The sequence below is a fragment of the Saccopteryx bilineata genome, chromosome 6, assembly GCF_036850765.1.
Source record: "Saccopteryx bilineata isolate mSacBil1 chromosome 6, mSacBil1_pri_phased_curated, whole genome shotgun sequence".
Taxonomy (NCBI): Eukaryota; Metazoa; Chordata; class Mammalia; order Chiroptera; family Emballonuridae; genus Saccopteryx; species Saccopteryx bilineata.
In genome coordinates this window covers 49,586,359-49,613,881 of record NC_089495.1, presented here as the reverse complement: position 1 = coordinate 49,613,881, position 27,523 = coordinate 49,586,359, and the positions used below count along the sequence as shown (strand labels likewise).

Here is a 27,523-nt window from a genome sequence, read left to right as displayed (position 1 = left end):
ATTTTCCTGTTAGAATCTCAGGCTTTCTGTCATGGATGTGGTAAATAATGACCAAGGAGGCCAAATAAAATTGATTTAAGTTTTACTCTCTAAATTTTTGGATAAAACCACTAAAATTTTTCATTCAGCCTAACTTTGGTTACTTACCTTAAGCATCATCGAACAAGGAAACTGCTACTGGAACTCCTGGCAGCTTCCTGATGCTTAATACTTGATGAGAACTCTGATCCATTTATAAGGCAAACTAGAACTGATGAGAAATAAACAAACAGTCTATGACTGCATCATCGCTTCTACATTTTTCCATTTCAGAAGGAATTCTGGCTGCACACGCGTAAGTGGAAATTGTTGGTTAATGGATACTAATGAGAAACCTAATGGTGCGGCAAAAGGACAGAGCACTTTGTGCTGTGGCCCATGGCAGTCACAGGATTTATTGCGAGATAATAGCACTGCCAGTTCTTTTATAAGTAAGAGAAACATCTTATCCAAAAAATATTTTGTCAGTAATGCAGTGAAGCCTCTTTGTCCACCAAAGGCCGACCCAATATGAAATAATGGCAGGCATCACTCAAGTTTTCTTATAAAATTGTGTGTGTATGTGTGTGTATCTCCTGTGTATATAAAATCTCTTCACAAATTAAACCTGTTCAATCTTTTTGTTTGTTTGTTTTGTATTTTTCTGAAGTGAGAAGCGGGGAGGCAGAGGAACAGACTTCCACATGTGCCCGACCAGAATCCACCTGGCAAGCTCACCAGGGGGTGATGCTCTGCCCATCTGGGGCGTTGCTCCATTGTAACCGGAGCCATTCTAGAGCCTGATGCAGAGGCCATGGAGCCATCCTCAGGACCCGGGGACAACTTTGCTCCAGGGGAGCCTTGGCTGCGGGAGGGGAAGAGAGAGATAGAGAGGAAGGAGAGGGGGAAGGGTAGAGCAGCGGATGGGTGCTTCTCCTGTGTGCCCTGACCAGGATCAAACCTGGGACTTCTACATGCTGGGCCAATGCTTTACCACTGAGCCAACTGGTCAGAGTCCAGATAATTTTTTAATAATTATTCCCTAAATAAACACGTGTACACTAGAAAAATATTCACTGTTTACCTGAAATGCAAATGTAACTAGGCATTCTGTATCTTATCTGGCAACCCTAATTAAGAGTCACATCTTTAGTGGAGAGGGGCGGAATTCAGTGTTAAATTTCTAAAAATCAGCACATTTGGACAAACTGTATTTTGGCCAAAGCACCATTAAAGTAGCTTTCCCAGTTCAGTATACATGGACTTCTGCCTTGTACTCTATACAGTAATTCCTATTCTCAACGAAGTTAAGAACCTCTCAAGAACAGAAGGAAAGTCCCTGGTCAGAGGCCTGGTTATTGAAACCACTTCACTCTTGTGTAAAGTATTTCTGTTTACTACAGGCTTTTTCTATTTTATATCAGTTTTATAAAATATTTAAACATGAATTCCTTAGTAGTTGTGATGGTTCAACAAGATACAATAGCTAAATTCATTTCACATTAGTATTATGTTCTCAAGTTAGCTCTCAAGAAAAATATGATCTTGCTGTGACTCCACTCAGTTATTTTTATACAGTTACCCTTCAATCCATGCTACTCAACTCCCTCAATCCAAATTTTATTTTCAATAAACATTCTACCCCTGAATTACTCAAATATTTTTATTCTGGGGAATTTGTATATTTTGGCTCACTCAGTAGCTACTTAGAAGTAATCATCATTCCACCCTGGGCCCGGCAGGGTGATATGAATTGGGCTTCGCCAGCCTCACAATGTCTGCCATTTTCAATTTTCAGAGTCGGTTCAATGTAATCTTGCTGCTTATATGTACCTGTGCTTACACTGATCCTTGGCACTCAGCCTCCTGGACAGAAATAAAACTGGGTTGTTGGGTATATTTTGAAAGGGCACCAGAATTGGTGAACAGAAGAGTCTTTATGGTGCAGTGTGCTGCATAGTGATGACCTTCAGCATCCCCTTCATACAATAGCTTAGAAAAATACCTGAATCTAATTGCCATCAAATTTCAACATAAAAGAGGGACTTATCTGTAGAAAATAATGGAAAGAACGGTTAACTTTATCTCTGAACATTGAATGAGATAAATTTCCAGCTGCTGTTCTCTATTTTGGTATTGGACCAATGTTCTATATAATTAGGATGTAACCATTTAATACTCAAAGAGTTTGTGACAATCAATCTCAGTACTGTCACTACAATATTACATTCTGCAAATGTCATTTTGTTGTGTCCGATACCAGTTTTTAGACACCAGTTTTTAGTGAGGTATTTCTAAGGCACATAGTAGACAAATTAGGTAAGTTATTCAAGTTCCTTTCACTGTGATTTGAAAGTGACATATCTTTATAGAATGAGACTATTATTGGACTAGCTTTTTTTTATTGAAAAGAAAAAAGTTCAATTTGTGTTGATAAGAACACAAATTGATTTAATTTGTATATTTAATATATTTAATACTTGCTTTACCTCTGGCCACACCATTTAGAGCAGGGGTCCCCAAACTTTTTACACAGGGGGCCAGTTCACTGTCCCTCAGACCGTTGGAGGGCCGCAGCATACAGTGCTCCTCTCACTGACCACCAGTGAAAGAGGTGCCCCTTCGGGAAGTGCGGTGGAGGGTGGAGGGGGCATGGATAAATGGCCTCAGGGGGCCGCATGCAGCCCGCAGGTCATAGTTTGGGGACACCTGATTAGAGCATTAACCAGAGTACCTCTACTCTTAATAAACTCTGTACTTTATTGCAGGTTTTTAAGCTTTTTAAAACAAGCTTGTTCAGTTTGAAGGAAGATAAATGAGATGGGACTTAAGAGCACTATTGGGAAAATGTTCATATTTAACATAAAAGGGTTTAGAATAGCTGATTGGTGTAGTAGCTTCTGCAACCTCTCTGGTTAAGTATGGATAAATGTCTTAAGCATAAATTTGACCAGCTAACTGTTATTCTCTAAATAAAACTACATTCATAGAATAAAAAGAGCAAAATAGAACAGTTAAAAAGTGGGATCATGTCCATGAACCCACACTTAAGCCACCAACCTCAGGGTTTGAAACCTGGGTCCTCTGCATCCCAGGCTGATGCTCCATCCACTGTGCCACCGCCTCGTCAGGCAAATTTTAGCTTTTCCGCTGTGTGTATAGCTGTACCTTATTAAGGCTTTGATTTGCAAACCTTATGATTAATGAGGTTGAACATGCTTTCAATTTTCTTGACCACTAGCTAATTACTGTTGCAATGTATCTATCTCTTGCCAACTTTTCTATTTAGTTGTCTTTTTTAAAATAAAATGCTTTATAAGAGTTTCTGCATCCTGGATAGGAAGCTTTGGTGTTTATATGCATAGCAAATGTTGCTAAACTGCATTTAAAAGGTACAGGGCTGTGAAAGAAAGCAGAGGACTCATATTGTTCACTGCCTCACTTATAAGATGAAGGGTGAACCACTTATGCATCCATAAAAATGATCACCATCTGAGTTTGAAGGTTGGAATTCACCCAGTGGCCTAATATTTTTGCTGAAGCTTCAAGAAAAAGGCAAATAAATCTAGTGATAACAACAACAAAACAAACAAACAAACAAATATAGTGATAACAGAGGATTGAGTGGCTGGCTAGTTATCCAGGCAAAGCGCCCACTAGATGGCATTATCTTGGTGGAAAAGGGAAAAGCAGCCCTGGGCATAAGGAGCTGGCCTGGTACTCATACCTAAGCCTTGTTGAGTATGAACAATTTCACAGCACGTGAACATCAGACAAGGCCACTCAGACCATGATCAAGACAAAATGTGACCCTACTGTAACCATATCTAAACAACAGACTAAAAGCTGAACATCATCCAAACCTCAATGGAGTAAAGACAGTCTCTTTAACAAATAGTGTTGGGAAAATCGGACAGCTACCTGCAAAAAAATGAAACTAGATCACCAGCTTACACCACTCACAAAAATAAACTCAAAATGGATAAAAGACTTAAATGTAGGGCGTGAAACCATAAGCATCTTAGAAGAAAACATAGGCAGTAAGCTCTCTGACATCTCTCGGAGCAATATATTTGCTGATTTATCTCCACGGGCAAGTGAAATAAAAGACAAGATAAACAAATGGGACTATATCAAACTAAAAAGCTTTTGCACAGCTAAAGACAATAAGAACAGAATAAAAAGACAAACTACACAATGGGAGAACATATTTGACAATACTTCTGATAAGGGGTTAATAACCAAAATTTATAAAGAATTTGTAAATCTCAACACCAGGAAGACAAACAATCCAATCAAAAAATGGGCAAAAGAATAGACACCTCTCCAAAGAGGACATACAGATGGCTAATAGGCATATGAAAAAATGCTCAACATCACTAATCATTAAAGAAATGCAAATTAAAACCACAATGAGATATCACCTCACACCAGTCAGAATGGCGCTCATCAACAAAACACAGAGTAAGTGCTGGTGAGGAGGTGGAGAAAAGGGAACTAGAAAGCCCGGTGGTCATACAAAATGACCGCTGTTCTAGATATTATAAATTGTAATTAAAATGATTTGTGCAAAGGTGTCTGCTAATTCAAACTGAATTACCCAGGGCAGGCGGTGAGGACGCCCCTTTGCTTAGTGCCCCACGGGGTATCCCCCTTCTACTTGCTTAATTGCTTAAAGTAGAGTGCAATGAAGGAAATCACTGGCGGTACATTTCTTAAGAGCCACCGCTAGTCAATAATTTATTCAAGAGTGATGGATAATTCTCAATTAGTGGAACTACAATGTTTCCGTACTTGCAACATTGAGAAAAATCTTTCTTGCCATGGTCAAATTGATTAGTTTCTAACTTGAAGTTTAAGGACTGACAGTGTTCACATTTAATATTCATGTCACCAGAGGAATGCTCAAAAATTAAAGTTTCTCCGTTTGAAACTGTTTTAATCCTTTTTGCGTTTCGATCAGCATTACTCTGTCATTTTTTTGCATTTCTCTCCTGCCTTTGTTCAAGGGACTCATTTTGTTCGAGACAGCCTTTTTTGTCTTGCATCTGAGGCAAGCCTTGTTTCTCTATGCTCATCAGTCTCATTTTGCCAAGAAAGATGCATTTGCTCTGCGACTGAAGCAAGCCTTGTCTTTCTCTGCTCAGTGGTTTCTTTTTGTCGAGAAAGCCGTTTTTGTGCAGCTTTAGCTCCTTTTCTCTCCTCTTCAGTGCTGTATTTTCTAGGAGGCATTCTTAAAAGAAATTACGTTAAGACATAGTTTTTATGTAAAACAGATGATTGCCAATGCAAACAAGTGTTCACCTTCCCCCTGACCCGCTCAATTTGCGTTCAGCCGTGGCAACTTCACCCCATTGGCTAGTACAGTTACGCAAGCAACCAATAAGCTATCGGCAACAAACAGACACTTAAGCCACATATAATAAAGATGGAATACTACTCAGCCATAAGAAATGATGACATCGGATCATTTACAATAACATAGATGGACCTTGATAACATTATACGGAGTGAAATAAGTAAATCAGAAAAAACAAAGAACTATATGAACCCATACATAGATGGGACATAAAAATGAGACTCAGAGACATGAACAAGAATGTGATGGCAACAAGGATGGGGGGTGGGGGAGGGGGGATGGGGCGAGGAAGGAGAGAGGCGGTGGGGGAGGGGAGGGGCACAAAGAAAACCAGATAGAAGGTGACAGAAGACAATTTGACTTTGGGGGAGGGGTATACAGCACAATCAAATGTCAAAATAATCTGGAGATGTTTTCTCTCAACACATGTACCCTGATTTATCAATGTCACTGCATTAAATTTAATTTAAAAAAAATTCAGAGCAAGCTGAATTAGCTACAGGTATAACTGATTTTATTATACTTAGCTTTATTGTTTCAGAGATGTTGCATTTTTTACAAATTGAAGGCAAGACCCTCCACCACCAAAATGATTATGACTCACTGTTTTGCAATATTCACTTTATTGCAGTGGTCTGGAACCAAACTCTCAGTATCTTCATCTCCATAGTATGTTTGTATGTGACTTGAATATGCTATCTGCATCATAGAGCTACCAACAATGCTGAAGGTGTGGAGTCTTTGGGCCAGGCCATTGTCTTCCCTTAGTAACACGCCAGTGTTTGCCTCTGTGGCTCTCATTTACCAGGTTTTGTTATATATAAAAAAAAATCCCTTTCCTGGTCCTACTTTGGCTTATAAATCAAGTCTTGTCCTGGGAACCATTCTTTTATCTTAAAACTTATGAAAATCTATCATACCTTGTCTCTGAACTACCATACTTGTGTTTACAGCCAGTTATTCAGGGCCAGTTTTATTTCCAAGTTTCAATCTTTAGGAGGAAAGGGGACTATGGACGACTCACTTTTTGTCCTTTTTGATTACCACAATTTTATATCAGAAACTGAAGGTCAATGAGGTGATTTTTGTCTTCTGGAAAATCTTGAAAGCCCGTCCATTTACAGGCATACAACTAAAAGTGTAACTGCTCTTCCTGCAACTTGACGCAGGAGGTTGCTAGGTAAAATACGTGCATGGCCCACGGAATATTTGGGACTTAACATATACTAAAAAATGATTCATTTTTAATCTGAAATTAAAATTCAACTGGGCATCCTGAATTTTTATTTGCGAATAAATACAAAGAAGCCATGGAAAACGCAGAAAAACAGGCTGTCCAAATTACTTTGGCAGAGAAGTGTGGTTAAAGCACACACCAGATTAAGAGTCTTAAATCGGAGCCAGCAAATATTATCTGTAGCAGAGGAAAGTAAAAAAAAAAAAAAAAAAAATCATATCCCTCAAGTTATTCAGCTGAGTCAGAAGCATTGGTACCTTGAAAACTGAAGCATCACAGTCTAGCGGAAGATGGAAAGAAAACTTCATTTCTTACTAGTTTGTAACTGGAATTCTTAGCATTTCTATTGTAGTTGACAGCGCCCAGGGCGGAAGCACCTATAAGGCAGGGGGATTCTATTTTGTGCCTGAGGAGGTTCCGGGGGGGGGGTTCTCTTTACATCACGCCTTGGGTATCGCGCAGACACCAGCACCAGGTAACCAAGGGAATACCGAGGTAGGCGTTTCCACGAGAAGCCGGATCCGGAAGTAAGGGATCCGCTCTGCCCGGCGGTTAGGCCCCGTTCTCCACCCCTCCCATCAGGCGGGCCGCACGGGATGACGTGTCTGAACTCTGGAGGCGGAAATCAGGAAAAGGTCGCGGGGTAGGAGTTGGCTAAGTGCGGCTGGCCAGCCTTGCGCATGCGCGGTCAACGTATTGCTAGGGCCGGAATGTGTCAGAAGTCAGGAAACCATTTCTATTGGGGGAAACTCCACTTTTCCGGGTTTTTGCTGATGCTGAGCGGGGAAGATTGCAGCGGCGGTGGGGATTAGAGGGGAGTAGGTTGGGAACCGCTTTGCACTCTTAGGCCGCTGCGGGCTTGGTCTCTTGGAGTAACAGTCACTCCCCTTTTCTCGGTAAAAGTAGGAGGGTAACCGTGTCTGGAAAGCCTGAGGTTTATGTCAGCGCTGGAAGTCTATGATTCTAAATTCTGACCTGGATTTTCTGTGGTCTGGCCAGTACCAGTCCTGCAGTGTTCTCAGGTTACTTGCTCCTCTTTATATGCCAGAGCCTGCTCTAGGTTCTGGGGAGGTAGAGATACAGGATCTAGAGATGAGATCCTTACTCCATGGAGTTTACATATACATAAGGAGTGAGACAATAAACAATAACGACACTAATTACAAATAGTGGTGAGTAATTTGGCATGCCAGGGGTTAAGCAGAAGAGGAGTTACAGAGGCTATTTAACTTTTTTTTTTTTTTTTGCCATGAAAAGCTTTTCTGAAAGAAAGAGTTTACTGAGCAATATGCTAACCAGATAAAGGACCAGGTACAGGGGCATACCACCAGCAGCGGCCTTAGATGGAGAAGACAAACATGCCTGCTGTTCTGGGATTGGTAGGGCTTTTATACAAACTTGGAAAGAAAGATGTAAGTTGTTTCGAAGGAATTTACATTGGCTACATGAAACGGCTAACAGTGGTCTGCAAACTCATTAGTCAACAAAGCCAAATATCAACAGTTCAACGATTGAAATTTCTTTTGAGAGCCAAATTTTTTAAACTATATAGGTAGGTACGTTATTAATTTAATTAGGGTACTCCTAAACTGGCCTTTATGCCCGCACGAGGTATTTTGTGGAAGGGCCACATTCAAGGGGCCAAAGAGCCGCATGATGCTGGCGAGCTGTGATTTGCCTACTGCTGGAAGAGAAGGTGAAGCGGGGCTAGTTCTGGTATAGGTCCTGGGATGGGTCCTGAAGAACTATTTGCTCTTTCAGATTGGTTGTGCGCAACAGTTTGGAAGATGTGGTGGCACCTGGCAGTAGACTATTTTCTAGATAATTGTGGAAATAGCCGCCTGGAATTAATTCAAAGTTTCAACATACATTTAAGAATATTATAAGTCTTTTGTTGGTTCTGGCCTGTGGCTTGTTTTTTTCTAAATGGAGAGAACACCTTTTCTTACAGTGGAAATCTTCATGACATCAAGTACAGAATTTTATAAATTCTTTTCCTTAGCCCAAAGACATTTAACCAGTATGTTAATTGATTTGCTTGAGTGAGAGAATGGAAAGTGACTCTCCCATTGCTAGACTGGCTTGTAAATTAAAGATGGCTGCTATTCCTCTATGCCAAGTAATGTGTTCGCTGGTTTTTTTTTGTTGTTGTTGTTGTTGTTTAATCTTCACAATGACTTTAAGATGGGCATTCTTTTCTCTCTACTTCCTAATTCTCTACTGCTTGGGGCTTGAGTGATTAACTTGCTCAAGGTCATATGACTAGGTCATAGTGTTCCAAAGCTGAAGCTCTTACTGCAAACGACTTTTACAACTAAAAGTTTATCTTTCCTTGTTTTGATTACTCTGCAGTTTAAGCAATGGTTCTTAACCTTTTTTGCAGAGTCATAGAACCCTTTGAAAATTTAATGAACGTCATCAACTTTCGGGAAGGGGGGAGAATGTGGAAACACCCACAGTAATTTAGATAGGTTTGCATGGGGCTCCACACTTTTTTAATTGTCCATTTAGCGAAAAATCCCATTCCTGAATTTGAAGCTGGTGGTACCCTGGGTTATGATTCCTTGCTGTATACAAGTAAGTTGATGCACTCTTCAGAGTATTCTATTCAACTCTTAAGGCTTAACTGAATTGCCTTCCTGTCACCAAAATCAAACTTCTACTTGAAAAATACTCAGAAAATGCTCACACATGTGCACAAACACGGACATCACTTCAATAGGAAAAGTGACAGAAACTTACTCTGGACAATCATAGAGCATTTCTATTTCATTAGGACTACTTTCCAAACTGAGCTCTAGGTCAGAGGTCAGGAACCTATGGCTAGCGAGCAAGAAGTGGCTCTTTTGATGGCTGCATCTGGCTTGCAGACAAATCTGTAATTAAAAAAAATGTTAAAAATATAAAACATTTTCATGTATCACAATCCATTCTTTTCCTACCACTCATGTTCATGGTTGCGGTTGGCTGGAGCCAATCACAGCTGTCCTCTGGGACAACACCAAATTTTTATTGGATAATGCATAATGTACGCGGGTGGTTGTATGCCTCTCACAGAATTACATTTTAAAATATGTGGCGTTCATGGCTCTCTCAGCCAAAAAGGTTCCCGACCCCTGCTCTAGGGTGTGCCTATGTCTTCCTTTGCAAAGTGTGAACACTAGTTTCTTCTATTTGCCCACTCCCGTTTTACTCCCCACCTCTTTTCACCCACTCTTAAAGACGTCTTGTTTGTTCTGTACAATCACTGTCCTACGCAGGAATGCGCCGCATCAAATGCGTGGAACCTGTCTGTGCAGATACCTCTGAGCAGCTATTTGAGCATAGATTTATGGCTAATTCCTCCCCATTTGTTTCCTGCTCCTGCTCCTAACCAGATGTTTCCCGAACTTCTTCCAGCCACCAACTCCACCACCTTCCATGAGCAAGTCCTCTCTGGAGCACCAACTGTGTGATAGGGGTTGGCAAGCTGCGGGTAGCACAGTGAGGAAACTTCAAGATATTTAAGAAAATTGAGACAAAGCAACAAGCGAGGCTGGCCGGCCAGCAGGACTGCTCCACAGTGCCCGAGGGAGCTCTAAATCGTAATTTGGAATAGGAACGTGAGCGCTGGAGCAGCTGAAAAAGTGGAAAGTGGATTTCCTCCACGCTCCGGGAAACTTCGGGTCGCTTGCGACTGCTCTCACTGAGCATGTGCAGGCGGCTTTGCGCATGCTCTGTCGAGGTCCAGTTCGGTTTCTGTTGCGGGATCCGCGGTGTCTCCTAGCGCAACCGGAACTGTCCGTCGCGGGGCGGGCCCACCTCAGCTCGGGAGGCCTAGTCGTCGTTTCCGAGCTTCCCCGCCCCTCATTCTCCTCTCACCCCTTCGGCTTGTCTGCTCTATTCCTAAAACTGCCGCCATGAGCCCGAGGCTGTCGGCGTCGTCTCCACCTCGGTGGCGGTTGTTGCTGCTGTGGCTGCTCCTGCTGGGGGCGGCCCCGGGCCCGCGTCGGGGCGCCGCTTTCTACTTGCCCGGCCTGGCTCCGGTTAACTTCTGCGAAGAAGAAAAAAAGAGCGAGGAGTGCAAGGTGAGCGAGGCCTGGCGGACCTCCGGGTGCTGTATCGGAAGGGAAAGCCTCGCTTTGCCAAAGAAACTGGAGTTCGAGGGGAAGGGGGCGTAGCAGTGGGGTGGGATCAGTGTCTCCTGGATTCCGCACACGGGACTGCGGGTCCGGTCGGGGACTCTGAAACGGCCCTTGTAGGGGGTTAGGTTCTGGGAGACTCTGGGCCTCAGGCTGGCCTCCCGTCTGGCCCGCCAGGTTGCACCGGCGACTGGATTCACTTTTCCTGGAACAGGGGCGTGTGTGTATGGCGCTCTCCGGGAGTAGGGTGCGTGCACGTCAGCGGCTAGCATCCGAGTGAGGGCTCGCTCACAGCCGCGGGTCACGCACTCCAGGCAAGTGGACGACCAGGTTTTCGAGTAACTTTTCTTTCGTTGCTTCCTGTTTTATTGTGCTGGAACTCTTGATTGGTTATGAGAGCTTGTGTTTTCTAGGACTTTGATATTTTAACTTCACGATTAGCAGCTAGTTACTTACTTGTGGACATAACTCTGAACTGCGTAAACTGCATCAATCAAGAGTTCCTGTAGTGGTTGAAACAGTTAATTTGTACTTTTTTTTTTTTTTTATTTTTTTATTTTTTTTATTTTTTATTTTATATTTCTGAAGCTGGAAACAGGGAGAGACAGTCAGACAGACTCCCGCATGCGCCCGACCGGGATCCACCCGGCACGCCCACCAGGGGGCGACGCTCTGCCCACCAGGGGGCGATGCTCTGCCCATCCTGGGCGTCGCCATGTTGCGACCAGAGCCACTCTAGCACCTGGGGCGGAGGCCACAGAGCCATCCCCAGCGCCCGGGCCATCTTTGCTCCAATGGAGCCTTGGCTGCGGGAGGGGAAGAGAGAGACAGGGAGGAAGGCGCGGCGGAGGGGTGGAGAAGCAAATGGGCGCTTCTCCTGTGTGCCCTGGCCGGGAATCGAACCCGGGTCCTCCGCACGCTAGGCCAACGCTCTACCGCTGAGCCAACCGGCCAGGGCCTAATTTGTACTTTTTAAGTGTAATTTTTTTTTTTTTTGATAAACAAAACATATAGGGTTCCATTGTTTAGTTTCACTGAGATTGTTTTAAAAACTTAAAGAGAGCAGACGACAGAAACTGGCGTTTTCTTCTTGGTGCAAGTCTTGAAAACGCTGATCTTGTAAGACCTTAACTTGCAAGGTTTTCAGTTTAACTGCTAGCAAGGGAGACAGAAGTAAAAATAAACTCCTTTTCGATTATTGGGTATAGGGCATAATGATACACATACACAATTATTCTATGTTGGTAAAACTTGACATTTGGGGCTTGAGGATCTTTTTGAAACCATTAATAATTTCACAATTCAAATAATCACTTAGCAAACTTTTACAATCTATATAAATAGGTTTCTTTACTAAGTTTTATTTTTAAAAAAACCTGTTTTATTATTGCCGGCTTTACTGTAGCTATTAATATTGAGCTAATTTTAGGGCATTAAAGAAGCTATTAAAAATTTCAAAGCATTTTACAGTTTGTTTAAAAACTTGGGTTTCTGAAAATGTCTAAGGATCTTTTGTGTGTGTGTGTGTGTGTGTGTGTGTGTGTGTGACAGAGAGAGTCAGAGAGAGGGACAGATAGGGACAGAGACAGGAAGGGAGAGAGATGAGAAGCATAAATTCTTCGTTGGGACATCTTAGTTGTTCATTGATTGCTTTCCCATATGTGTCTTGACTGGAGGGCTACAGCAGACTGAGTGACCCCTTGCTGGAGCCAGCGACCTTGGGCTCAAGCTGGTGAGCCTTGCTCAAACCAGATGAGCCTGCGCTGAAGCTGGAGACTTCAGGGTCTCGAACCTGGGTCCTCCACCTCCCACCCACTCTCTCACTCTACCCACTGTGCCACCACCTAGTCAGGCTGTCTGAGGATCTTTAAGGTTTACTCAAGTTAAGGTTTACTCAAGTCAATAACACTTGAAACTAACTCCCATACTTTGTAGTGCAAGAAGCTTTCACTCGGAGTTCTGACTGAAAGAATATAGTACTTCAAGTGGAAGGGAGAGCTAATCTCGCAAGCACGCTGGTTTTTCCACTAAATACTTTAGTAACCATCCTTTAAAACCTAGTATGTGGTCTTTAAGTTTAAATTTGTAGTGCCTCAGAGACAAAAGATGTATCTCTGTCTTCTGGAAACCTCAAAGTAAAGGACATAAATTTATGAACAATTGCCTGACCAGGCGGTGGCACAGTGGATAGAGCGTCGGATTGGGATGCAGAAGACCCAGGTTTGAGACCCCGAGGTCACCAGCTTGGACCCAAGGTCGCTGGCTCAAGCAAAGGGTTACTCGGTCTGCTGAAGGCCCATGGTCAAGGCACATATGAGGAAGCAATCAATGAACAACTAAGGTGTTGCAACAAAAAACTGATGATTGCCCTGGCCGGTTGGCTCAGCGGTAGAGCGTCGGCCTAGCGTGCGGAGGACCCGGGTTCGATTCCCGGCCAGGGCACACAGGAGAAGCGCCCATTTGCTTCTCCACCCCTCCGCCGCGCTTTCCTCTCTGTCTCTCTCTTCCCCTCCCGCAGCCAAGGCTCCATTGGAGCAAAGATGGCCCGGGCGCTGGGGTTGGCTCTGTGGCCTCTGCCTCAGGTGCTAGACTGGCTCTGGTCGCAACATGGCGACGCCCAGGATGGGCAGAGCATCGCCCCCTGGTGGGCAGAGCGTTGCCCCTGGTGGGCGTGCCGGGTGGATCCCGGTTGGGCGCATGCGGGAGTCTGACTGTCTCTCCCTGTTTCCGGCTTCAGAAAAATGGAAAAAACAAACAAACAAAAAAACTGATGATTGATGCTTCTCATCTCTCTCCCTTCCTGTCTGTCCCTGTCTATCCCTCTCTCTGACTTATTATGAAAAGATTATTGCGATCTGGTAAGTTATTGAAGATGTGTGTCCAAAGTGTCTAAAGCAGACATGAGAAAACATCTGTGGATTGGGGTCTTCAGGAAAAACTATAGGGAGGAAAATGACATTTGAGATGGACTTCAGAAAATGATATTTGCTTCTTCAAATATATTATGCATTTTTTTAGAGGAAAAGTACAATATTTATCATCATTGTGATCCTATAAAATATAAGTGTAGAGATGAAACAAGTATGGATATCTTCAGCATTAATGTGATTTATGTAGTATAGTCTTTTCGGGGGGGAGAGAGACAGAGAGAGAGAGAGAAACAGATAGACAGGAAGGGAGAGAGATGAGAAGCTTCAGCTTATAATTGGGGTACCTTAGTAGTTCATTGATTGCTTTCTGATAGGTGCCTTAGGGGGGCCTGCCAGCCAAGCCAGTGACCCCTTGCTCAAGCTAGCGACCTTTGGGCTCAAGCCGGCTACCATCGGGTCATGTCTATAATCCCACACTCAAGCTGTGAGCCCACGCTTAAGCTGGATGAGCCCGTGCTCAAGCCTGTGACATGGGAGGTTTTGAACCTGGGTTCTCAGCGTCCCAGGCCAACACTCTATCCACTGTGCCACTGCCTGGTCAGGCTGTATGTAGTCTAGTCTTTATATGTACTGTCAAGTTCATGTCCTGCCTTTAACTCACTATGTATATTGAGAGAGACTGTGAAAAGAACCCTGAGGATTTCGTCATTTTCTCCTCTCAATATTTTTTTTAGGTTTTTTTTTTTAATTTATTCATTTTTAGAGAGGAGAGAGAGAGACAAGAGAGAGGGAGAGAGAGAGAGAGAAGGGGGGAGGAGCTGGAAGCATCAACTCCCATATGTGCCTTGACCAGGCAAGCCCAAGGTTTCGAACCAGCGACCTCAGCATTTCCAGGTCGACATTTTATCCACTGCGCCACCACAGGTCAGGCTTCTCTATTTTTTGTTCCATTTAGTGGCTGAGAAACAGAAGTTCAGTGAACATGAAATTCTGTCACAATTGCTCCGACTCCTGATTTATGATCTTTATTAGCATTCATAAATGCTGTGCCTGTGTCCTGTGGCTTGCTTTTTTCTTTTAGCTAGCTATTGTTACATGTGCATACATTTGAATAGTGCACATTCTTATTGGCTTTTAATGACTATATAGTATTTCTTTCTATTACTATACTATGGTTTGCTTAACCATTCCTTGCTTGTAGGGCATTTAGATTGGTTCCAGTTTTTATCTATTATAAATAGCTTTGCTAGAATTATTAGACAGGAATTAGTTGCATATTCCCCAAAATAAAATTACTAGAATTACTTCTAGTCAAAGGCAAGAAGCAATTTTATAGCTCTATTTAATATTGCCAGGGTTCTTTTAAGATAGGCTTGATTTATAGTGCCATTAGTTAAATGATTCTGTCTCCACAATATTTTTAAATTTTTATTTATCAATTTAATAGCTGTGTGATGGTACCTCAAACATTGTTAATTACAGTTATTGGGGTGACATTGATTAATAAAATTATATAGCTTTCAGGTATATAATTTTATAATACATCAACTGTATTGTATTGTATGTTCACCACCCCAAGTCAGCACTCCTACCATCACCATTTATTCTCCTTTTACCCTCTTCTACTTCCCCTTACTCCCCTTCCTCTTTGGTAATCACCATACTGTTATTTGTGTCTATGAGGTTTTTTTGGTTTTTTGTTCAATTATTTAATTCATATATGAGTGAAGTCTCTGACTGGCTTATTTCACTTAGCATTACTTATTGCTATTGAGGTTTCTTGTTTTTTCATTGTTTTATTTGCCTTATTTTGTTCATTTTTGAAACCAGAATAATAAAGAATTAAACCATGGTATTTTTTTTCCTCCAGAATCCATTTTACTTTGTTAAAATCAAGGAACAATATGTTGACTCTAATAAGTAGAATAATGTTCTGATCAGAAGTGAATAGATCTTCACAGGGGTAAAATGTGCAGTTCTAATCTACTTTGTAAAAGTTTTGGCTATTTCAATTAGCTGCCACATGCTGTTTAGCTTTAGATTGAGTCTCAAGTGTGCTGAGTGGCATTATGATAGCTAGTAGCTGAAGATTAGTGAGCAGTTCATTGCTGCTTTTAACTTTCAAGTAATTATTAGCTTGTCAACATGAATTCAGACCTAACAACAAATTCTCCAAACATCTGCCACTCTTTTACTATTTGATGTACAGATCATATTCTTAGAGGAGAAATTAAGGTTTTCTTTCCTGTACAGTAAGAAAAAGTGACCAAATATGTTCAGTGGTGGATTTTTTAAAAAAGGAATGTTTAAATGAACTAAGTAACATTTTGATAAAAAGGAAGTTTAATCACAAGCGTACTTTTAAACTTCCTTTCTTGATAGTTATTTTTAGAAGCTTTTACTAAATGGTATGTCTACTATTTTGGAGGCATAAATATGGAATAAATCAAATTTAAGAAAACAGTTTTAAATGTTAATCTGAACAGACATGAGTATGAATGTATATCTACCTGTTTTAATTTGTAGAAATAGTTTGAAGATTTTGAAATATCTAAAGAAATGTAATCTATGTTATTTATGTTAATATAATTGACATATTTATTCATTGATATTCAGTTTCATGTTCTCATAGTTTTCTCTGGAATTATAGCATTAATTCTTAGCTTCTGGAAACTAATCAGTGTGTAGAAGTTACTAATACTGTTTCAAAATGAAATCAGGCACTAGAAAGAATAAGTCTGATTATGATAAATTCACATTCCAACAATTGTTCTTTTCTTCTGGTAAAAAAGTACATGGAGCTGAGTTAGAAAGTTTGCCTTCATAAATAAAAGTTTGAATATAATTATTTTAAAACTGATTGTTTATTATGGTGGATCTGAGAGCTAGGATCTAAAAGCAAGCAAGGTCAATATATTGTAGATAAAATAATGTACTGCGGCTTTTGGCTTTCCACAAAGGGAAATTCCTCCAAAGGCCTGTACTTGACCATCTGAAACAAAACCCCAGACATGAGCTCCACACCCCATACCCTCAACATACTCACACAGACACAACCAAGATCTAGAGACTGGTCTATGCTGTCAGCCTTAGAGCCCAGTTCTTATTCTTTGCAATTTTCTATTAATTTCATCTCAGTAAGTGTTATTAATTGTAGCCACTTTATGTGTATTCTACAAGGTGATTCTCCGTTGCCATTAAAATTTAACTAAATATCCATGAAAGGCTTTGGAGGAAATATGTGGTTTTTGTTTGTTTGTTTTTGCTCTTGTTATTCTCAGCTTTCAAACCTATTTATTGCCCTTTTCTAATAATAATGATAACGATATCATTAATCCTCAGAACAACCCTGTGATTTTTAGATGGGAAACTGAACCTGGGTAAGACATAGTAACTCTCATAGCTCTCAGAATATACACAGCTAGTAAGTAGTGAAGCCAGGGTGCAAACCTAGGAGTGTCTGAACCTGAAGTGTGGACTCTTCACCATGTTGAGGTACTGCTTGATCTCCACGCTGAGATTGCTGGCTGCTTATACTCCAGGACTGCCACAATTAATACAGTTATCAACAAAAACTCTTTACCTATGTAATCTTTAAGTAGTCAGATTTTATATTTATTCTTTTCTTTAGTAGAGTCTAAAATTGAAATTTTATTTTTCAGTGGGGTGAAAAGAGAAAAAACCTTAGTATCTAGGAGATCAGCTTCTGGGAATTGCTGGTCAGATAACTCAAAGCTCGTGAACATCTGTGTGTGTTCCACCATTATTGTCTGATTTAAGAGTTGCCTTTTCAGAATTTTTGCCACTGTAAATACCTCTTCAGTATTTAACAGTGGAAGCTTTTATAGTTTTTTCTTTTTGGTGGTTCTGCCTTGGTATCTCAAAACTTTTTGTCACTAGTCACTTGCTTTGATCCATGTACAGAGTCAGATTTCTTCACTGGGGTGTCTTTCTACCTTGAAAACTCATTGTAGGGGTGCGACAGATGTGATTGCAATCAGGTCAGATGTAATAAAAGCAGAAACAAAGGAACAAGGAAATAAAAAAAAAATGCAGTTCTGTGTCATGGCCTTAAGGTAACCAAATAAGAGTGTAGTTGTGACCAAAGCTGGGATCAGACATAAAATGGACAGATCAGGAGTAGAAATAAAATCATACATTTGGAAGGAGGAGGATTTAAAAGGGAGACCATAAGACTCTAAATTAAACCAAACTATTTCCATTACAAAGTTCTAAGGTGGATTGTAATTAGGTGTTAGATTTTAGGAATTATCTGTAACTTCCTTAAAATATTTACTGTTCTAACAACTTTACATGCTTGTAATAATTCAGTTTGGGATGTTTTGAAAGCAGGATTGTGAAGTATTAAGCAACCCTAAGGCTCTTTCAAGTTATGTCAGTAATATTTTGGACCTGGCTCTCTCTATTTAAGGCAAATTTCCCAAAGAAGATGAACTTAACTTCTGGATGAGGAATAAACAAGTTTAGAGAGGCAAGTGGCCTTAAAATGAATCAAATATTGTCCTCTTATGGGACATTGCTGTTTTAGTAAGAAAATTAAATCCTATACAACATAGTATAATAACTTGATCACCTTTTCTTTTACTTCTTGAATGTGTGCTTTGTCTCCCCATCTGGATTATAAAACTTTTTAAGGCAAGTACTGATATATTTTGTGCTATATTACTCATACTTTTTTTTATTAGTACAGGACATTGTGGGTATTAAATGTGTTGATTAGATGAATTTTTTATGGTTTTTCAGAATTTGTTGTTTACGTTCGTCAGTTTTCACATACATTGCAAATTCTACAATTTCCCCCTACTAATACTTCTTTTGAAGTCATCTTCCCTACTTCTTCAACATTTTTCCACACTAAATTTTACTCTTTCGTCTTTATTCTTACTGCTTTGATTTGGTTTCCATCACTTGATAATAGACTAAAAGTCTGCTTTCAACTTTAAAGCTTTTCTTTTCCCAACTTTTTAATTATGACAATTTTCAAAATTCAAAAAAGTTCAGGTGCCTGACCAGTTGGTGGTGCAGGGGATAGAGCATCGGACAGGGACGCAGAGGACCCAGAGGACCTAGGTTCAAAACCTGGAGGTTGCTGGCTTGAGTGCAGGTTCATCCGACTTGAGTGTAGGCTCAACAGTTTGAATGCAGGGTTGCTGGCTTGAGCAAGGGGTCACTCACTCTACTGGAGCCCCCCAGTCAAGGTACATATGAGAAAGCAATCAATGAACAACCAAGGTGCTGCAATGAAGAATTGATGCTTCTCATCTCTCTCCCTTCCTGTCTATCTCTGTCTCTGTCTCTCTTTGCCTTTGTCAAAAATAGAAATTAAAAAAATGAGGCACTGGCTGATAGCTCAGTGGATAGAATGTCGGCCTGGTATTTGGACGTCCTGGGTTTGATTCCATGTCAGGGTACACTGGAGAGGCAACCATCTACTTCTCCACCCCCTTGTCCCCTTCTCTCCCTCTTCCCCTCCTGCAGCCAGTTTGATTGGTTTTAGTGTGGCCTCGGGCACTGAGGATAGCTCCTTTGGAGCACATCAGCCTCAGGCGCTAAAAATAGCTTGATACTCATCCATCAATCTCAGAAGGTTGCCAGGTGGATCCCTGTGTGGGGCATGCAGTAGTCAGCTCACTGTCGCCCCTCCTCTATCCTAAAAAAAAAGAGAGAGAGATGAAAGATTAGTATTATGGTTATCTGTGTATCCACCTAGACCCCTAGAGCCAACGGTTGTTTATGTTTTCCCCTGTTTTATCTGTGTATGTATTTATATTTTTTAGATGGATGTCATGATGTCTGTAGTGTATCTTTGCCCTTCATCAAAACCACAAACTCATTAGCATCTCATTTCTTTTCTCCTTTCTCTCAATTTTTAACATTTTCTCTATTGCCTTATGAGGATCACATTCTTATAATACTTTTGACATTTCTTTGTTTGACTATAGCATTTTTACAAATGTAAGTTGTCTATTTTATGTTAAAGGTATTATTACTTGTAATTTGCGTTTTTTGAGATAATTTTTTTAACTTACATTTTTAAAATTGATTATGCAGAGAGAGAAAGGGGGAGAAAGAGAGATAGAAATACTGATTTGTTGTTCCATTTATTTACGCATTCATTGATTGATTCTTGTATGTCCCCTGACTGGGAATAGAACTCACAACTTTAGTATATTAGGGACAATGCTCTAGTCAACTGGGCTTCCCTTCTGGGGCCTGATAATTCTTAAGTTTTCAGATTTTTACATTTAAAAAAAGGAAGAATGAATGAAAGTGCTGCAAAAATAGCCAAGATGAACTGAATGTCCAAGATGTGTTTTAATTAGTTTGCTGAACAACAGAAGAAGGTCCATAATTTAGTGGTGATATCTGTGATAGTCAAACTTTACTATATAAGTAAGTGTGAGAAAGTATCAGAAGAGATCAGAAGGAAGGAAAGTGGAGGACTGAGAGCAGCAGAAATTAAAGGTGATGGTAATAACTGTTGAGTTTACTTTTTTTAAGGCTGCCGTCCAGTTTTTGAACTTATTTCTTTGTCTTAAAGTAGAGCAAGTAATCCCTAGCTCAAAAGGTTATTGTGAGAATTTTGCTTGATAATTATTTTCCTCTTCCCTAGACTTACAGCAAAGAAGACAGTAATGAATAGGCAAAAAAAGTAGATCAAAAAGCATACTGTCTTAGTGGGATTTTTTTAGATTGCTTTTTATTTATTTATTTTTATTAAATTTAATGCAGTGACATTGATAAATCAGGGTACATATGTTGAGAGAAAACATCTCCAGATTATTTTGACATTTGATTATGCTGTATACCCCTCACCCAAATTCAAATTGTCTTCTGTCACTTTCTATCTGGTTTTCTTTGTGCCCCTCCCCTCCCCCACCCCCTCTCTCCTTCCTCGCTCCCCTCCAGCCCCCCACCCCCTACCTCTGTTGCCATCACATTCTTGTTCATGTCTCTGAGTCTCATTTTTATGTCCCATCTATGTATGGGTTCATATAGTTCTTAGTTTTTTCTGATTTACTCATTTCACTCCGTATAATGTTATCAAGGTCCATCCATGTTACTGTAAATGATCCGATGTCATCATTTCTTATGGCTGAGTAGTATTCCATAGAATATATTACCAAAGCTTTTTAATCCACTCGTCCTCTGATGGACACTTGGGCTGTTTCCAGATCTTCGCTATTGTGAACAATGCTGCTATAAACATGGGGGTGCATTTCTCCTTCTGGAACCGTTCTATGGTGTCCTTGGGGTATATTCCTAAAAGGGGGGTGGCTGGGTCAAAAGGCAGTTCGATTTTCAATTTTTTGAGGAATCTCCATACTGTTTTTCACAGAGGCTGTACCAGTCTGCATTCCCACCAGCAGTGCAGGAGGGTTCCCTTTTTTCCACATCCTCGCCAGCACTTATTCTGTGTTGTTTTGTTGATGAGCACCATTCTGACTGGTGTGAGGTGATATCTCATTGTGGTTTTAATTTGCATTTCTCTAATGATTAATGATGTTGAGCATTTTTTCATATGCCTATTGGCCATCTGTATGTCCTCTTTGGAGAAGTGTCTATTCATTTCTTTTTCCCATTTTTTGATTGGATTGTCTGTCTTCCTGGTGTTGAGATTTACAAGTTCTTTATAAATTTTGGTTATTAACCCCTTATCAGAAGTATTGTCAAATATGTTCTCCCATTGTGTAGTTTGTCTTTTTATTCTGTTCTTATTGTCTTTAGCTATGCAAAAGCTTTTTAGTTTGATATAGTCCCATTTGTTTATCCTGTCTTTTATTTCACTTGCCCGTGGAGATAAATCAGCAAATATATTGCTCCGAGAGATGTCGGAGAGCTTACTGCCTATGTTTTCTTCTAAGATGCTTATGGTTTCACGGCCTACATTTAAGTCTTTTATCCATTTTGAGTTTATTTTTGTGAGTGGTGTAAGCTGGTGTTCTAGTTTCATTTTTTTGCAGGTAGCTGTCCGATTTTCCCAACACCATTTGTTAAAGAGACTGTCTTTACTCCATTGTATTTCCTTACCTCCTTTGTCAAATATCAGTTGTCCATAGAACTGTGGGTTTATTTCTGGGTTCTCTGTTCTGTTCCATTGATCTATATGCCTGTTCTTATGCCAGTACCAGGCTGTTTTGAGTACAATGGCCTTGTAGTATATAACTTGATATCTGGAAGTGTGATACCTCCCACTTTAGGCTTCTTTTTTAAGATTGCTGAGGCTATTCGTGTTCTTTTTTGGTTCCATATAAATTTTTGGGATATGTGATCTATATCTTTGAAGTATGTCATTGGTATTTTAATTGGTATTGCATTGAATTTATAGATTGCTTTGGGAAATACAGACATTTTAATGATGTTTATTCTTCCTAACCATGAGCACGGTATATGCTTCCACTTGTTTGTATCTTCCTTGATTTCTTTTATCAATGCTTTGTAATTTTCCGAGTACAAATCTTTAGTCTCCTTGGTTAAGTTTACTCCTTTATTTTTTTGTCTTAGTGTTTTTTAATGGAAGAAGAGTGAGGGCCTCTCACAGAAACCCTCAGGGTTATTCTTATACTAATAAGTATTCAGTTTCAGGAATGTCCAATTTCTCTAAGGTAATAGCTACACTTATTTAGTCATTTAACTTATAGTTATTGCACACCAACTGAGGAGCAACTTTATTGTTACTTTCTATTTTGTTATTACCTTTTATATTTATCCCATTCAAAATTATTGCTTGCTTAAGAGTTCATATTAAGAATAGATTTAGGATTTGAGAGTTTACTGCCTATGTTTTCTTCTAGATGTTTATGGTTTTGCGACTTACATTTAAGTCTTTTATCCATTTTGAGTTTATTTTTGTGAATGGTGTAAGTTGGTGGTCTAGTGTCATAGATACAGATAACAGGACAGCAAATCCCAGAGGAAAGGGAAGGAGAGAGTTAGGAGGAGGGGGGGCAAAGGGAGTATAATGGGGGACATGTGGGTGGGAGGTGAGGGTGTTATATTGAGTGGGATACTTGAATCCATGTAAACACAATAAATTAAAATTAATAAAAATAAATAAAACACTGGGGAAAAAGAATAGACTTAGGATATGAGATGAGTCCAGCTGTCTGATGCAATGCTACCTCCAAACTGAGGTTGTGTTCCTGATATTTATGTGTGTTTTAAAATTAATTTTGTTTCTAGGTGAAAGTTCTTTGAGAAGAATTATTTTTTGGACTTTGATATTTTGAAAAATTTTGTGGACAGTCCTGATGGCTTGTAGTCATTTTATAAATCACAAAACAAGACTAAAACATATGCTTGTTAGGTGACATTAACACCTTTGTTATTTAGGTGAAGCTGCTTCATCAGATCAGGAGAAGTTAGCAGATAAAGTAAATTTAGTGGGGATTTGATATTAGATAAAATGCCAAGAAGATGGCTGAAAGCTAATAATGTGCAAATAACAAAATAGGGTGAGTAAAGGTTTATGGGCCTTTGAGCTATTGACTAAAATGGAGTAAGTATGGGAATTATCAGTTAAAACTACACTAAATTTTATAAGCAGAAGATTAGCATGGTTTCTGGAAGAGAAATTTTCCTGGGTTATAGAGTTATCATTCAAAAACTTGCAGGAGACTTAGAGCTAGTGAGTTTGATTTCTGAAGTTTTGACAAGATTTTATTTTAATTAAAACAATTTTCTTTAACATTTTATTCATTTAAGCAAGAGAGGAAGGCAGAGAGAGAGAGAGAGAGAGAGAGAGAGAGAGAAACAGGAGCATGGATCCATTCCTGTATGTGCCCTAACTGGGGATCGAACAGGCAACCTTTGTGCTTCAGTACAATGCTCTACCCAATCAAGCTATTCAGCCAGTGTGACAAGATTTTGTTTTTAAAGGTTAAATTGGAATTTAAAGTGGTATGGGTTGGCTTACAGGCAGAGTGGTATAGAGAATAAAATCAGTAGGGAAAACAGACTTTGAGGAGAGGTGCTTGAGGCTAATTTGGATCTTAGCATAGAATGAACATGAAATGTTTCACAGTATTAAACTCCTCTATGTGTAATATAAAACCAAGGGCATACATTTCCAGAAGTTATCTTTAAGTTATATGAGAGAGTAAAAATTGGTAAGTTAATTTAGTCTTAGACAGGTTAAGAAAATATATTTGAAGAAAAACAATTCTGTTTTTCAGATGATGAATTCTAAGCTATTAGTTATAGAACCATAGGAAAGATGAAGAGTGTCATTGAAGAATTATGCTTATGGACAGTAAGGCTAATGAAAAGTAACAATGTTGTTCTATCTATCTATCTGAAACTTTATTGTTTAACCCTTGAATTTTGCCAGTAATTCTTAGTGACGTACCTTTTAAGAAGGGTATGAGAATAGAACAAGGTCTTGAGAAAAGCAACTGGCATGATCAAGGAGGTAGACAATTCAAAAGCAAGACCTTTCCATTTTGAAAGATGAAGAATCAGAGATGTGAGAGAAGTCAGGAAATGAGAATAGGGTTTTCTCTCAGTTTAATAATTCTATAGCTAGAATATGTCCCATGAAACTTCAGAGAAAACGTCATAGACTAAGCAAAAATTCTTATCGGGTAGAAATGGAAGAAACTTTTACCCTAGTTTATATACCCTTGAACAATGTCCTGATATTTTTAACATAGTATCAGTTCTTTGAACCTAGTGCCCTGTTTTAGGTTCTCTAAGATGTGAATTTAAAGAACATTGAAAATTACCTAGAAAGCTGCAGTCAAGGATGGACTAGTTCAACACAGGTTGGTGCCTATTTTTGTAGGGTCCTCAAGCTAAGAGGACCCATAAATAGGATTTAATGGGGCTACAGCCATCCTTATTTACTTATGTATTGTTTATGACTGCTTTTGCACTTAATAGCAGAAACTGCAGGTCCTGCAGTGCCTGAAATATTGATAACTCCTAGGATAGACTAACATCAGAGTTATTTTTCCAGGTAAAGGAAAGATTGTAGTGACTAGAGTAAAAGTTAAGTGTATGAAGAGGTACTAAGCAGCATTTTATGCTTTTCTGTTACTATGATAATACAGTAGCCATTAGCCTTCTATGACTGACTATAAGTAAAATTAACTTTTAATTTCAATTCTTCAGCCACTCTAACTACATTTTAAGTGGCCAATATAGCCTTGTGTGGCTACTGCCTACTAATATATTTGAAGTACAGATGAATATTTCCAGCATTGCTTAAAGTTCTATTGGACATTGCTGCATAATAGTAAATATTTATATAGTAGTACATTGTGCCAGGAACTGTTCTTGAATCTTCTGAAAAAACACTTGAAGCATGTATTAATATTACTTTTATTCTACAACTGAGAAAACTGATGCACAGAGAAGTAAAGAAACTTGCCTAGATCACATAGCTAGTAAATGTTGAAGCCAGATTTTATTTTTAAATTTCTCCATTGATGTGAGAGAGACAGATAGAGGAAGAGAGAGAGGGCGAGGAGAAGGAAGAGAGAGAGAGAGAGAGAGAGAGAGAGAGAGAGAGAAGCATCAACTTGTTTTTTTGTTCAGTTCTATTTAGTTGTACATTAATTGGTTGCTTCTCTTACATGCCCTGACTGGGAGTCAAACTCATGACCTCAGTGTGCTGGGATGACGGTTTATCCAGTGAGCCATCTAGCCAGGGCCCAGAATGAGAATTTAAACCCAGGCAGCCTAGCTCAAAGTCCCTGTTCTTACTCAATTTATACTGAACAAAGTTGAGAATAAGGAATATATTTAATTGTAGCACCGAGATCTAGCTTGTGTGGTGAAAATGTAGTTCTCCAGATTTTGAAACTCAAGATGTATATAGTTGTGTAGCATATAATAGCAACATGCTTTTCTAGAAAGAAATCTAGAGATGTTAACTGGATGAGCTTATAGGGACCTTTCCTTTTTTCATTAAGATACACAGAGCATTTGATTCTGATGTATATCTTCATAGCAGTGAAAATTATAATTAGTGAACATTACTTTTAAGAGTAGGCCATCAACTGAAAATTTGCCTTCACAACAGTTAATATATTTGCATTATTTAGGTATGTTGTAATACTTATCTTTTTTTTCTTCAAATTTTTTATTGTAGTAAATAAAAAATTTATCATTTTAATCATTTTTAAGTGTAGTGTTCAGTAGTATTAAATTATAATGTAGAGACACATTTTCTTTGTGTTCTTGAACTAGTGTTGCTATTGAGTTGTCATTATTTGAGTAGGATTTTAGGAGTTGCATATGATACTGTTTTCAGTACTATGCTGGCTAATGTCTTCCATCTTAAAACATGAATATTGAATGAGCATGAATATTGGATAAGCATTGCAGTTTAGGCATTCCTGATTCTGAATATCAGAATTTATTTGGTTTTATTTATTTATGAAGTACTTCATAAGTGTTAAGTCATCAATACCCTGTGAGGTAAATACTGTTATCCCCATTTTGCAGATAAAGAAACTGAAGCACCCACGAGGAAACTGAGATTGTTAAATAACTTGACCAAAGTCACACTAGTAGTAGTGTGGTGGAACTGGAATTTGAACCCAGGCATACTGGCCCAGGAGTCTGTACTCTTGCCTGTGATGTTTTGTTCCTTTTCTCACCACAGTGTTTTGTTTGTTGTACATCAAACATCTTGTCTTGCTTTGGGATGTTAACAAGTATAGAGGATGGCTGACAGTACTTGTGAAGGAGATCAAAATGACAAATGTGGCTTTATGTCATTACTGGAGTCTCATGCTCATGGACTTCAGAGGCAGTCATAGTGGGCTAACTGAATAAAAAGAACTCCTCCCAAGTAAACAGCTCTTCCGTTGTTTTTGGTTAGCACACAGATTACTTACTAGCTTCTTCAACTAAAGCAGGGGTCCCCAAACTTTACATAGGGGGCCAGTTCTCTGTCCCTCAAACCGTTGGAGGGCCGGAGTATAACAAAAACTATGAACAAATCCCTATGCGCACTGCACATATCTTATTTTTAAGTAAAAAAACAAAACGGGAACAAATACAATATTTAAAATAAAGAACAAGTAAATTTAAATCAACAAACTGACCAGTGTTTCAATGGGAACTATGCTCCTGTCACTGACCACCAATGAAACAGGTGCCCCTTCCAGAAGTGCGGTGAGGGCCGGATAAATGGCCTCAGGGGGCCTCAGGGGGCCACATGTGGCCCGCGGGCTGTAGTTTGGGGACCCCTGAACTAAAGAGTTCTGTCATGAATAGCAGCCTGTACTGAGAGAGTGGGGATGTGTTTCGGGTTCTGTGGGAAAAAACCCTGAAATACACCTTGGAGAAATTTTCGGAGCTTCAGTAGGAAGGTATAGCTTGAAATTAGCCTGTGCTTCCTAGGAAGCTGAGACAGCTTTTCTCTCCCTCCCTCACTGTTGAACTGGATCTTGTCTTGTAGATTTCTTTGTTACTACCATGTAGTTAAGCATTCTCAAATTGATCAGAGTAGCTCTCCAAAGTTAGCCCCTGTTGCCATTGTGCATCTCCTGTCTGCTTAAGAATACACAAGTGCATAGGATTATATTTCTGGTATAGTTGATCTAGAATTTTTTTTATCTACTTGGAAATATGTCTTGATTGTGATAAAAATGTTTTAAAAAATCACTTAAAGAATAAAAATTATTTTTGTGCTACAGAATGAAGTATTGATTTTGAAAACCAGTTTTTAAAAATAACATCTATATTGATGTGATAAATGATTTAGTTAAAACATTTTATTTTTTAGAAATTTTAGAACTTAAAAATCATTTAGAAAATATTGGAGACATTGCACCTCTAAGAATTATTTTGGTGCAATTTAAAATCATATAAATTCCACTCAGTAAATGGTTTTATAAGAGAATTATTTAAAGTGGGGTAGATATCATAAAATTTCACGTTTCAA

The 27,523-nt window shown here is 39.5% G+C and overlaps 1 protein-coding gene and 1 pseudogene across 1 annotated transcript in view; both read left to right on the top strand.

Annotated features, from left to right (window-relative positions):
• The first annotated feature begins 1,792 nt into the window (after positions 1-1,792).
• On the top strand, positions 1,793-2,076 carry LOC136309019 (protein kish-A pseudogene; annotated as a pseudogene).
• Positions 2,077-10,494: 8,418 nt separating this feature from the next.
• TM9SF2 (transmembrane 9 superfamily member 2) overlaps positions 10,495-27,523 on the top strand; it is a 69,395-nt gene continuing 52,366 nt past the window's right edge. Inside the window, exon 1 of the mRNA XM_066237322.1 lies at positions 10,495-10,681. Within this exon, the coding sequence (XP_066093419.1) occupies positions 10,514-10,681 (168 nt within the window). The 5' untranslated portion in view covers positions 10,495-10,513. The remainder of the gene's footprint in view (positions 10,682-27,523) is intronic.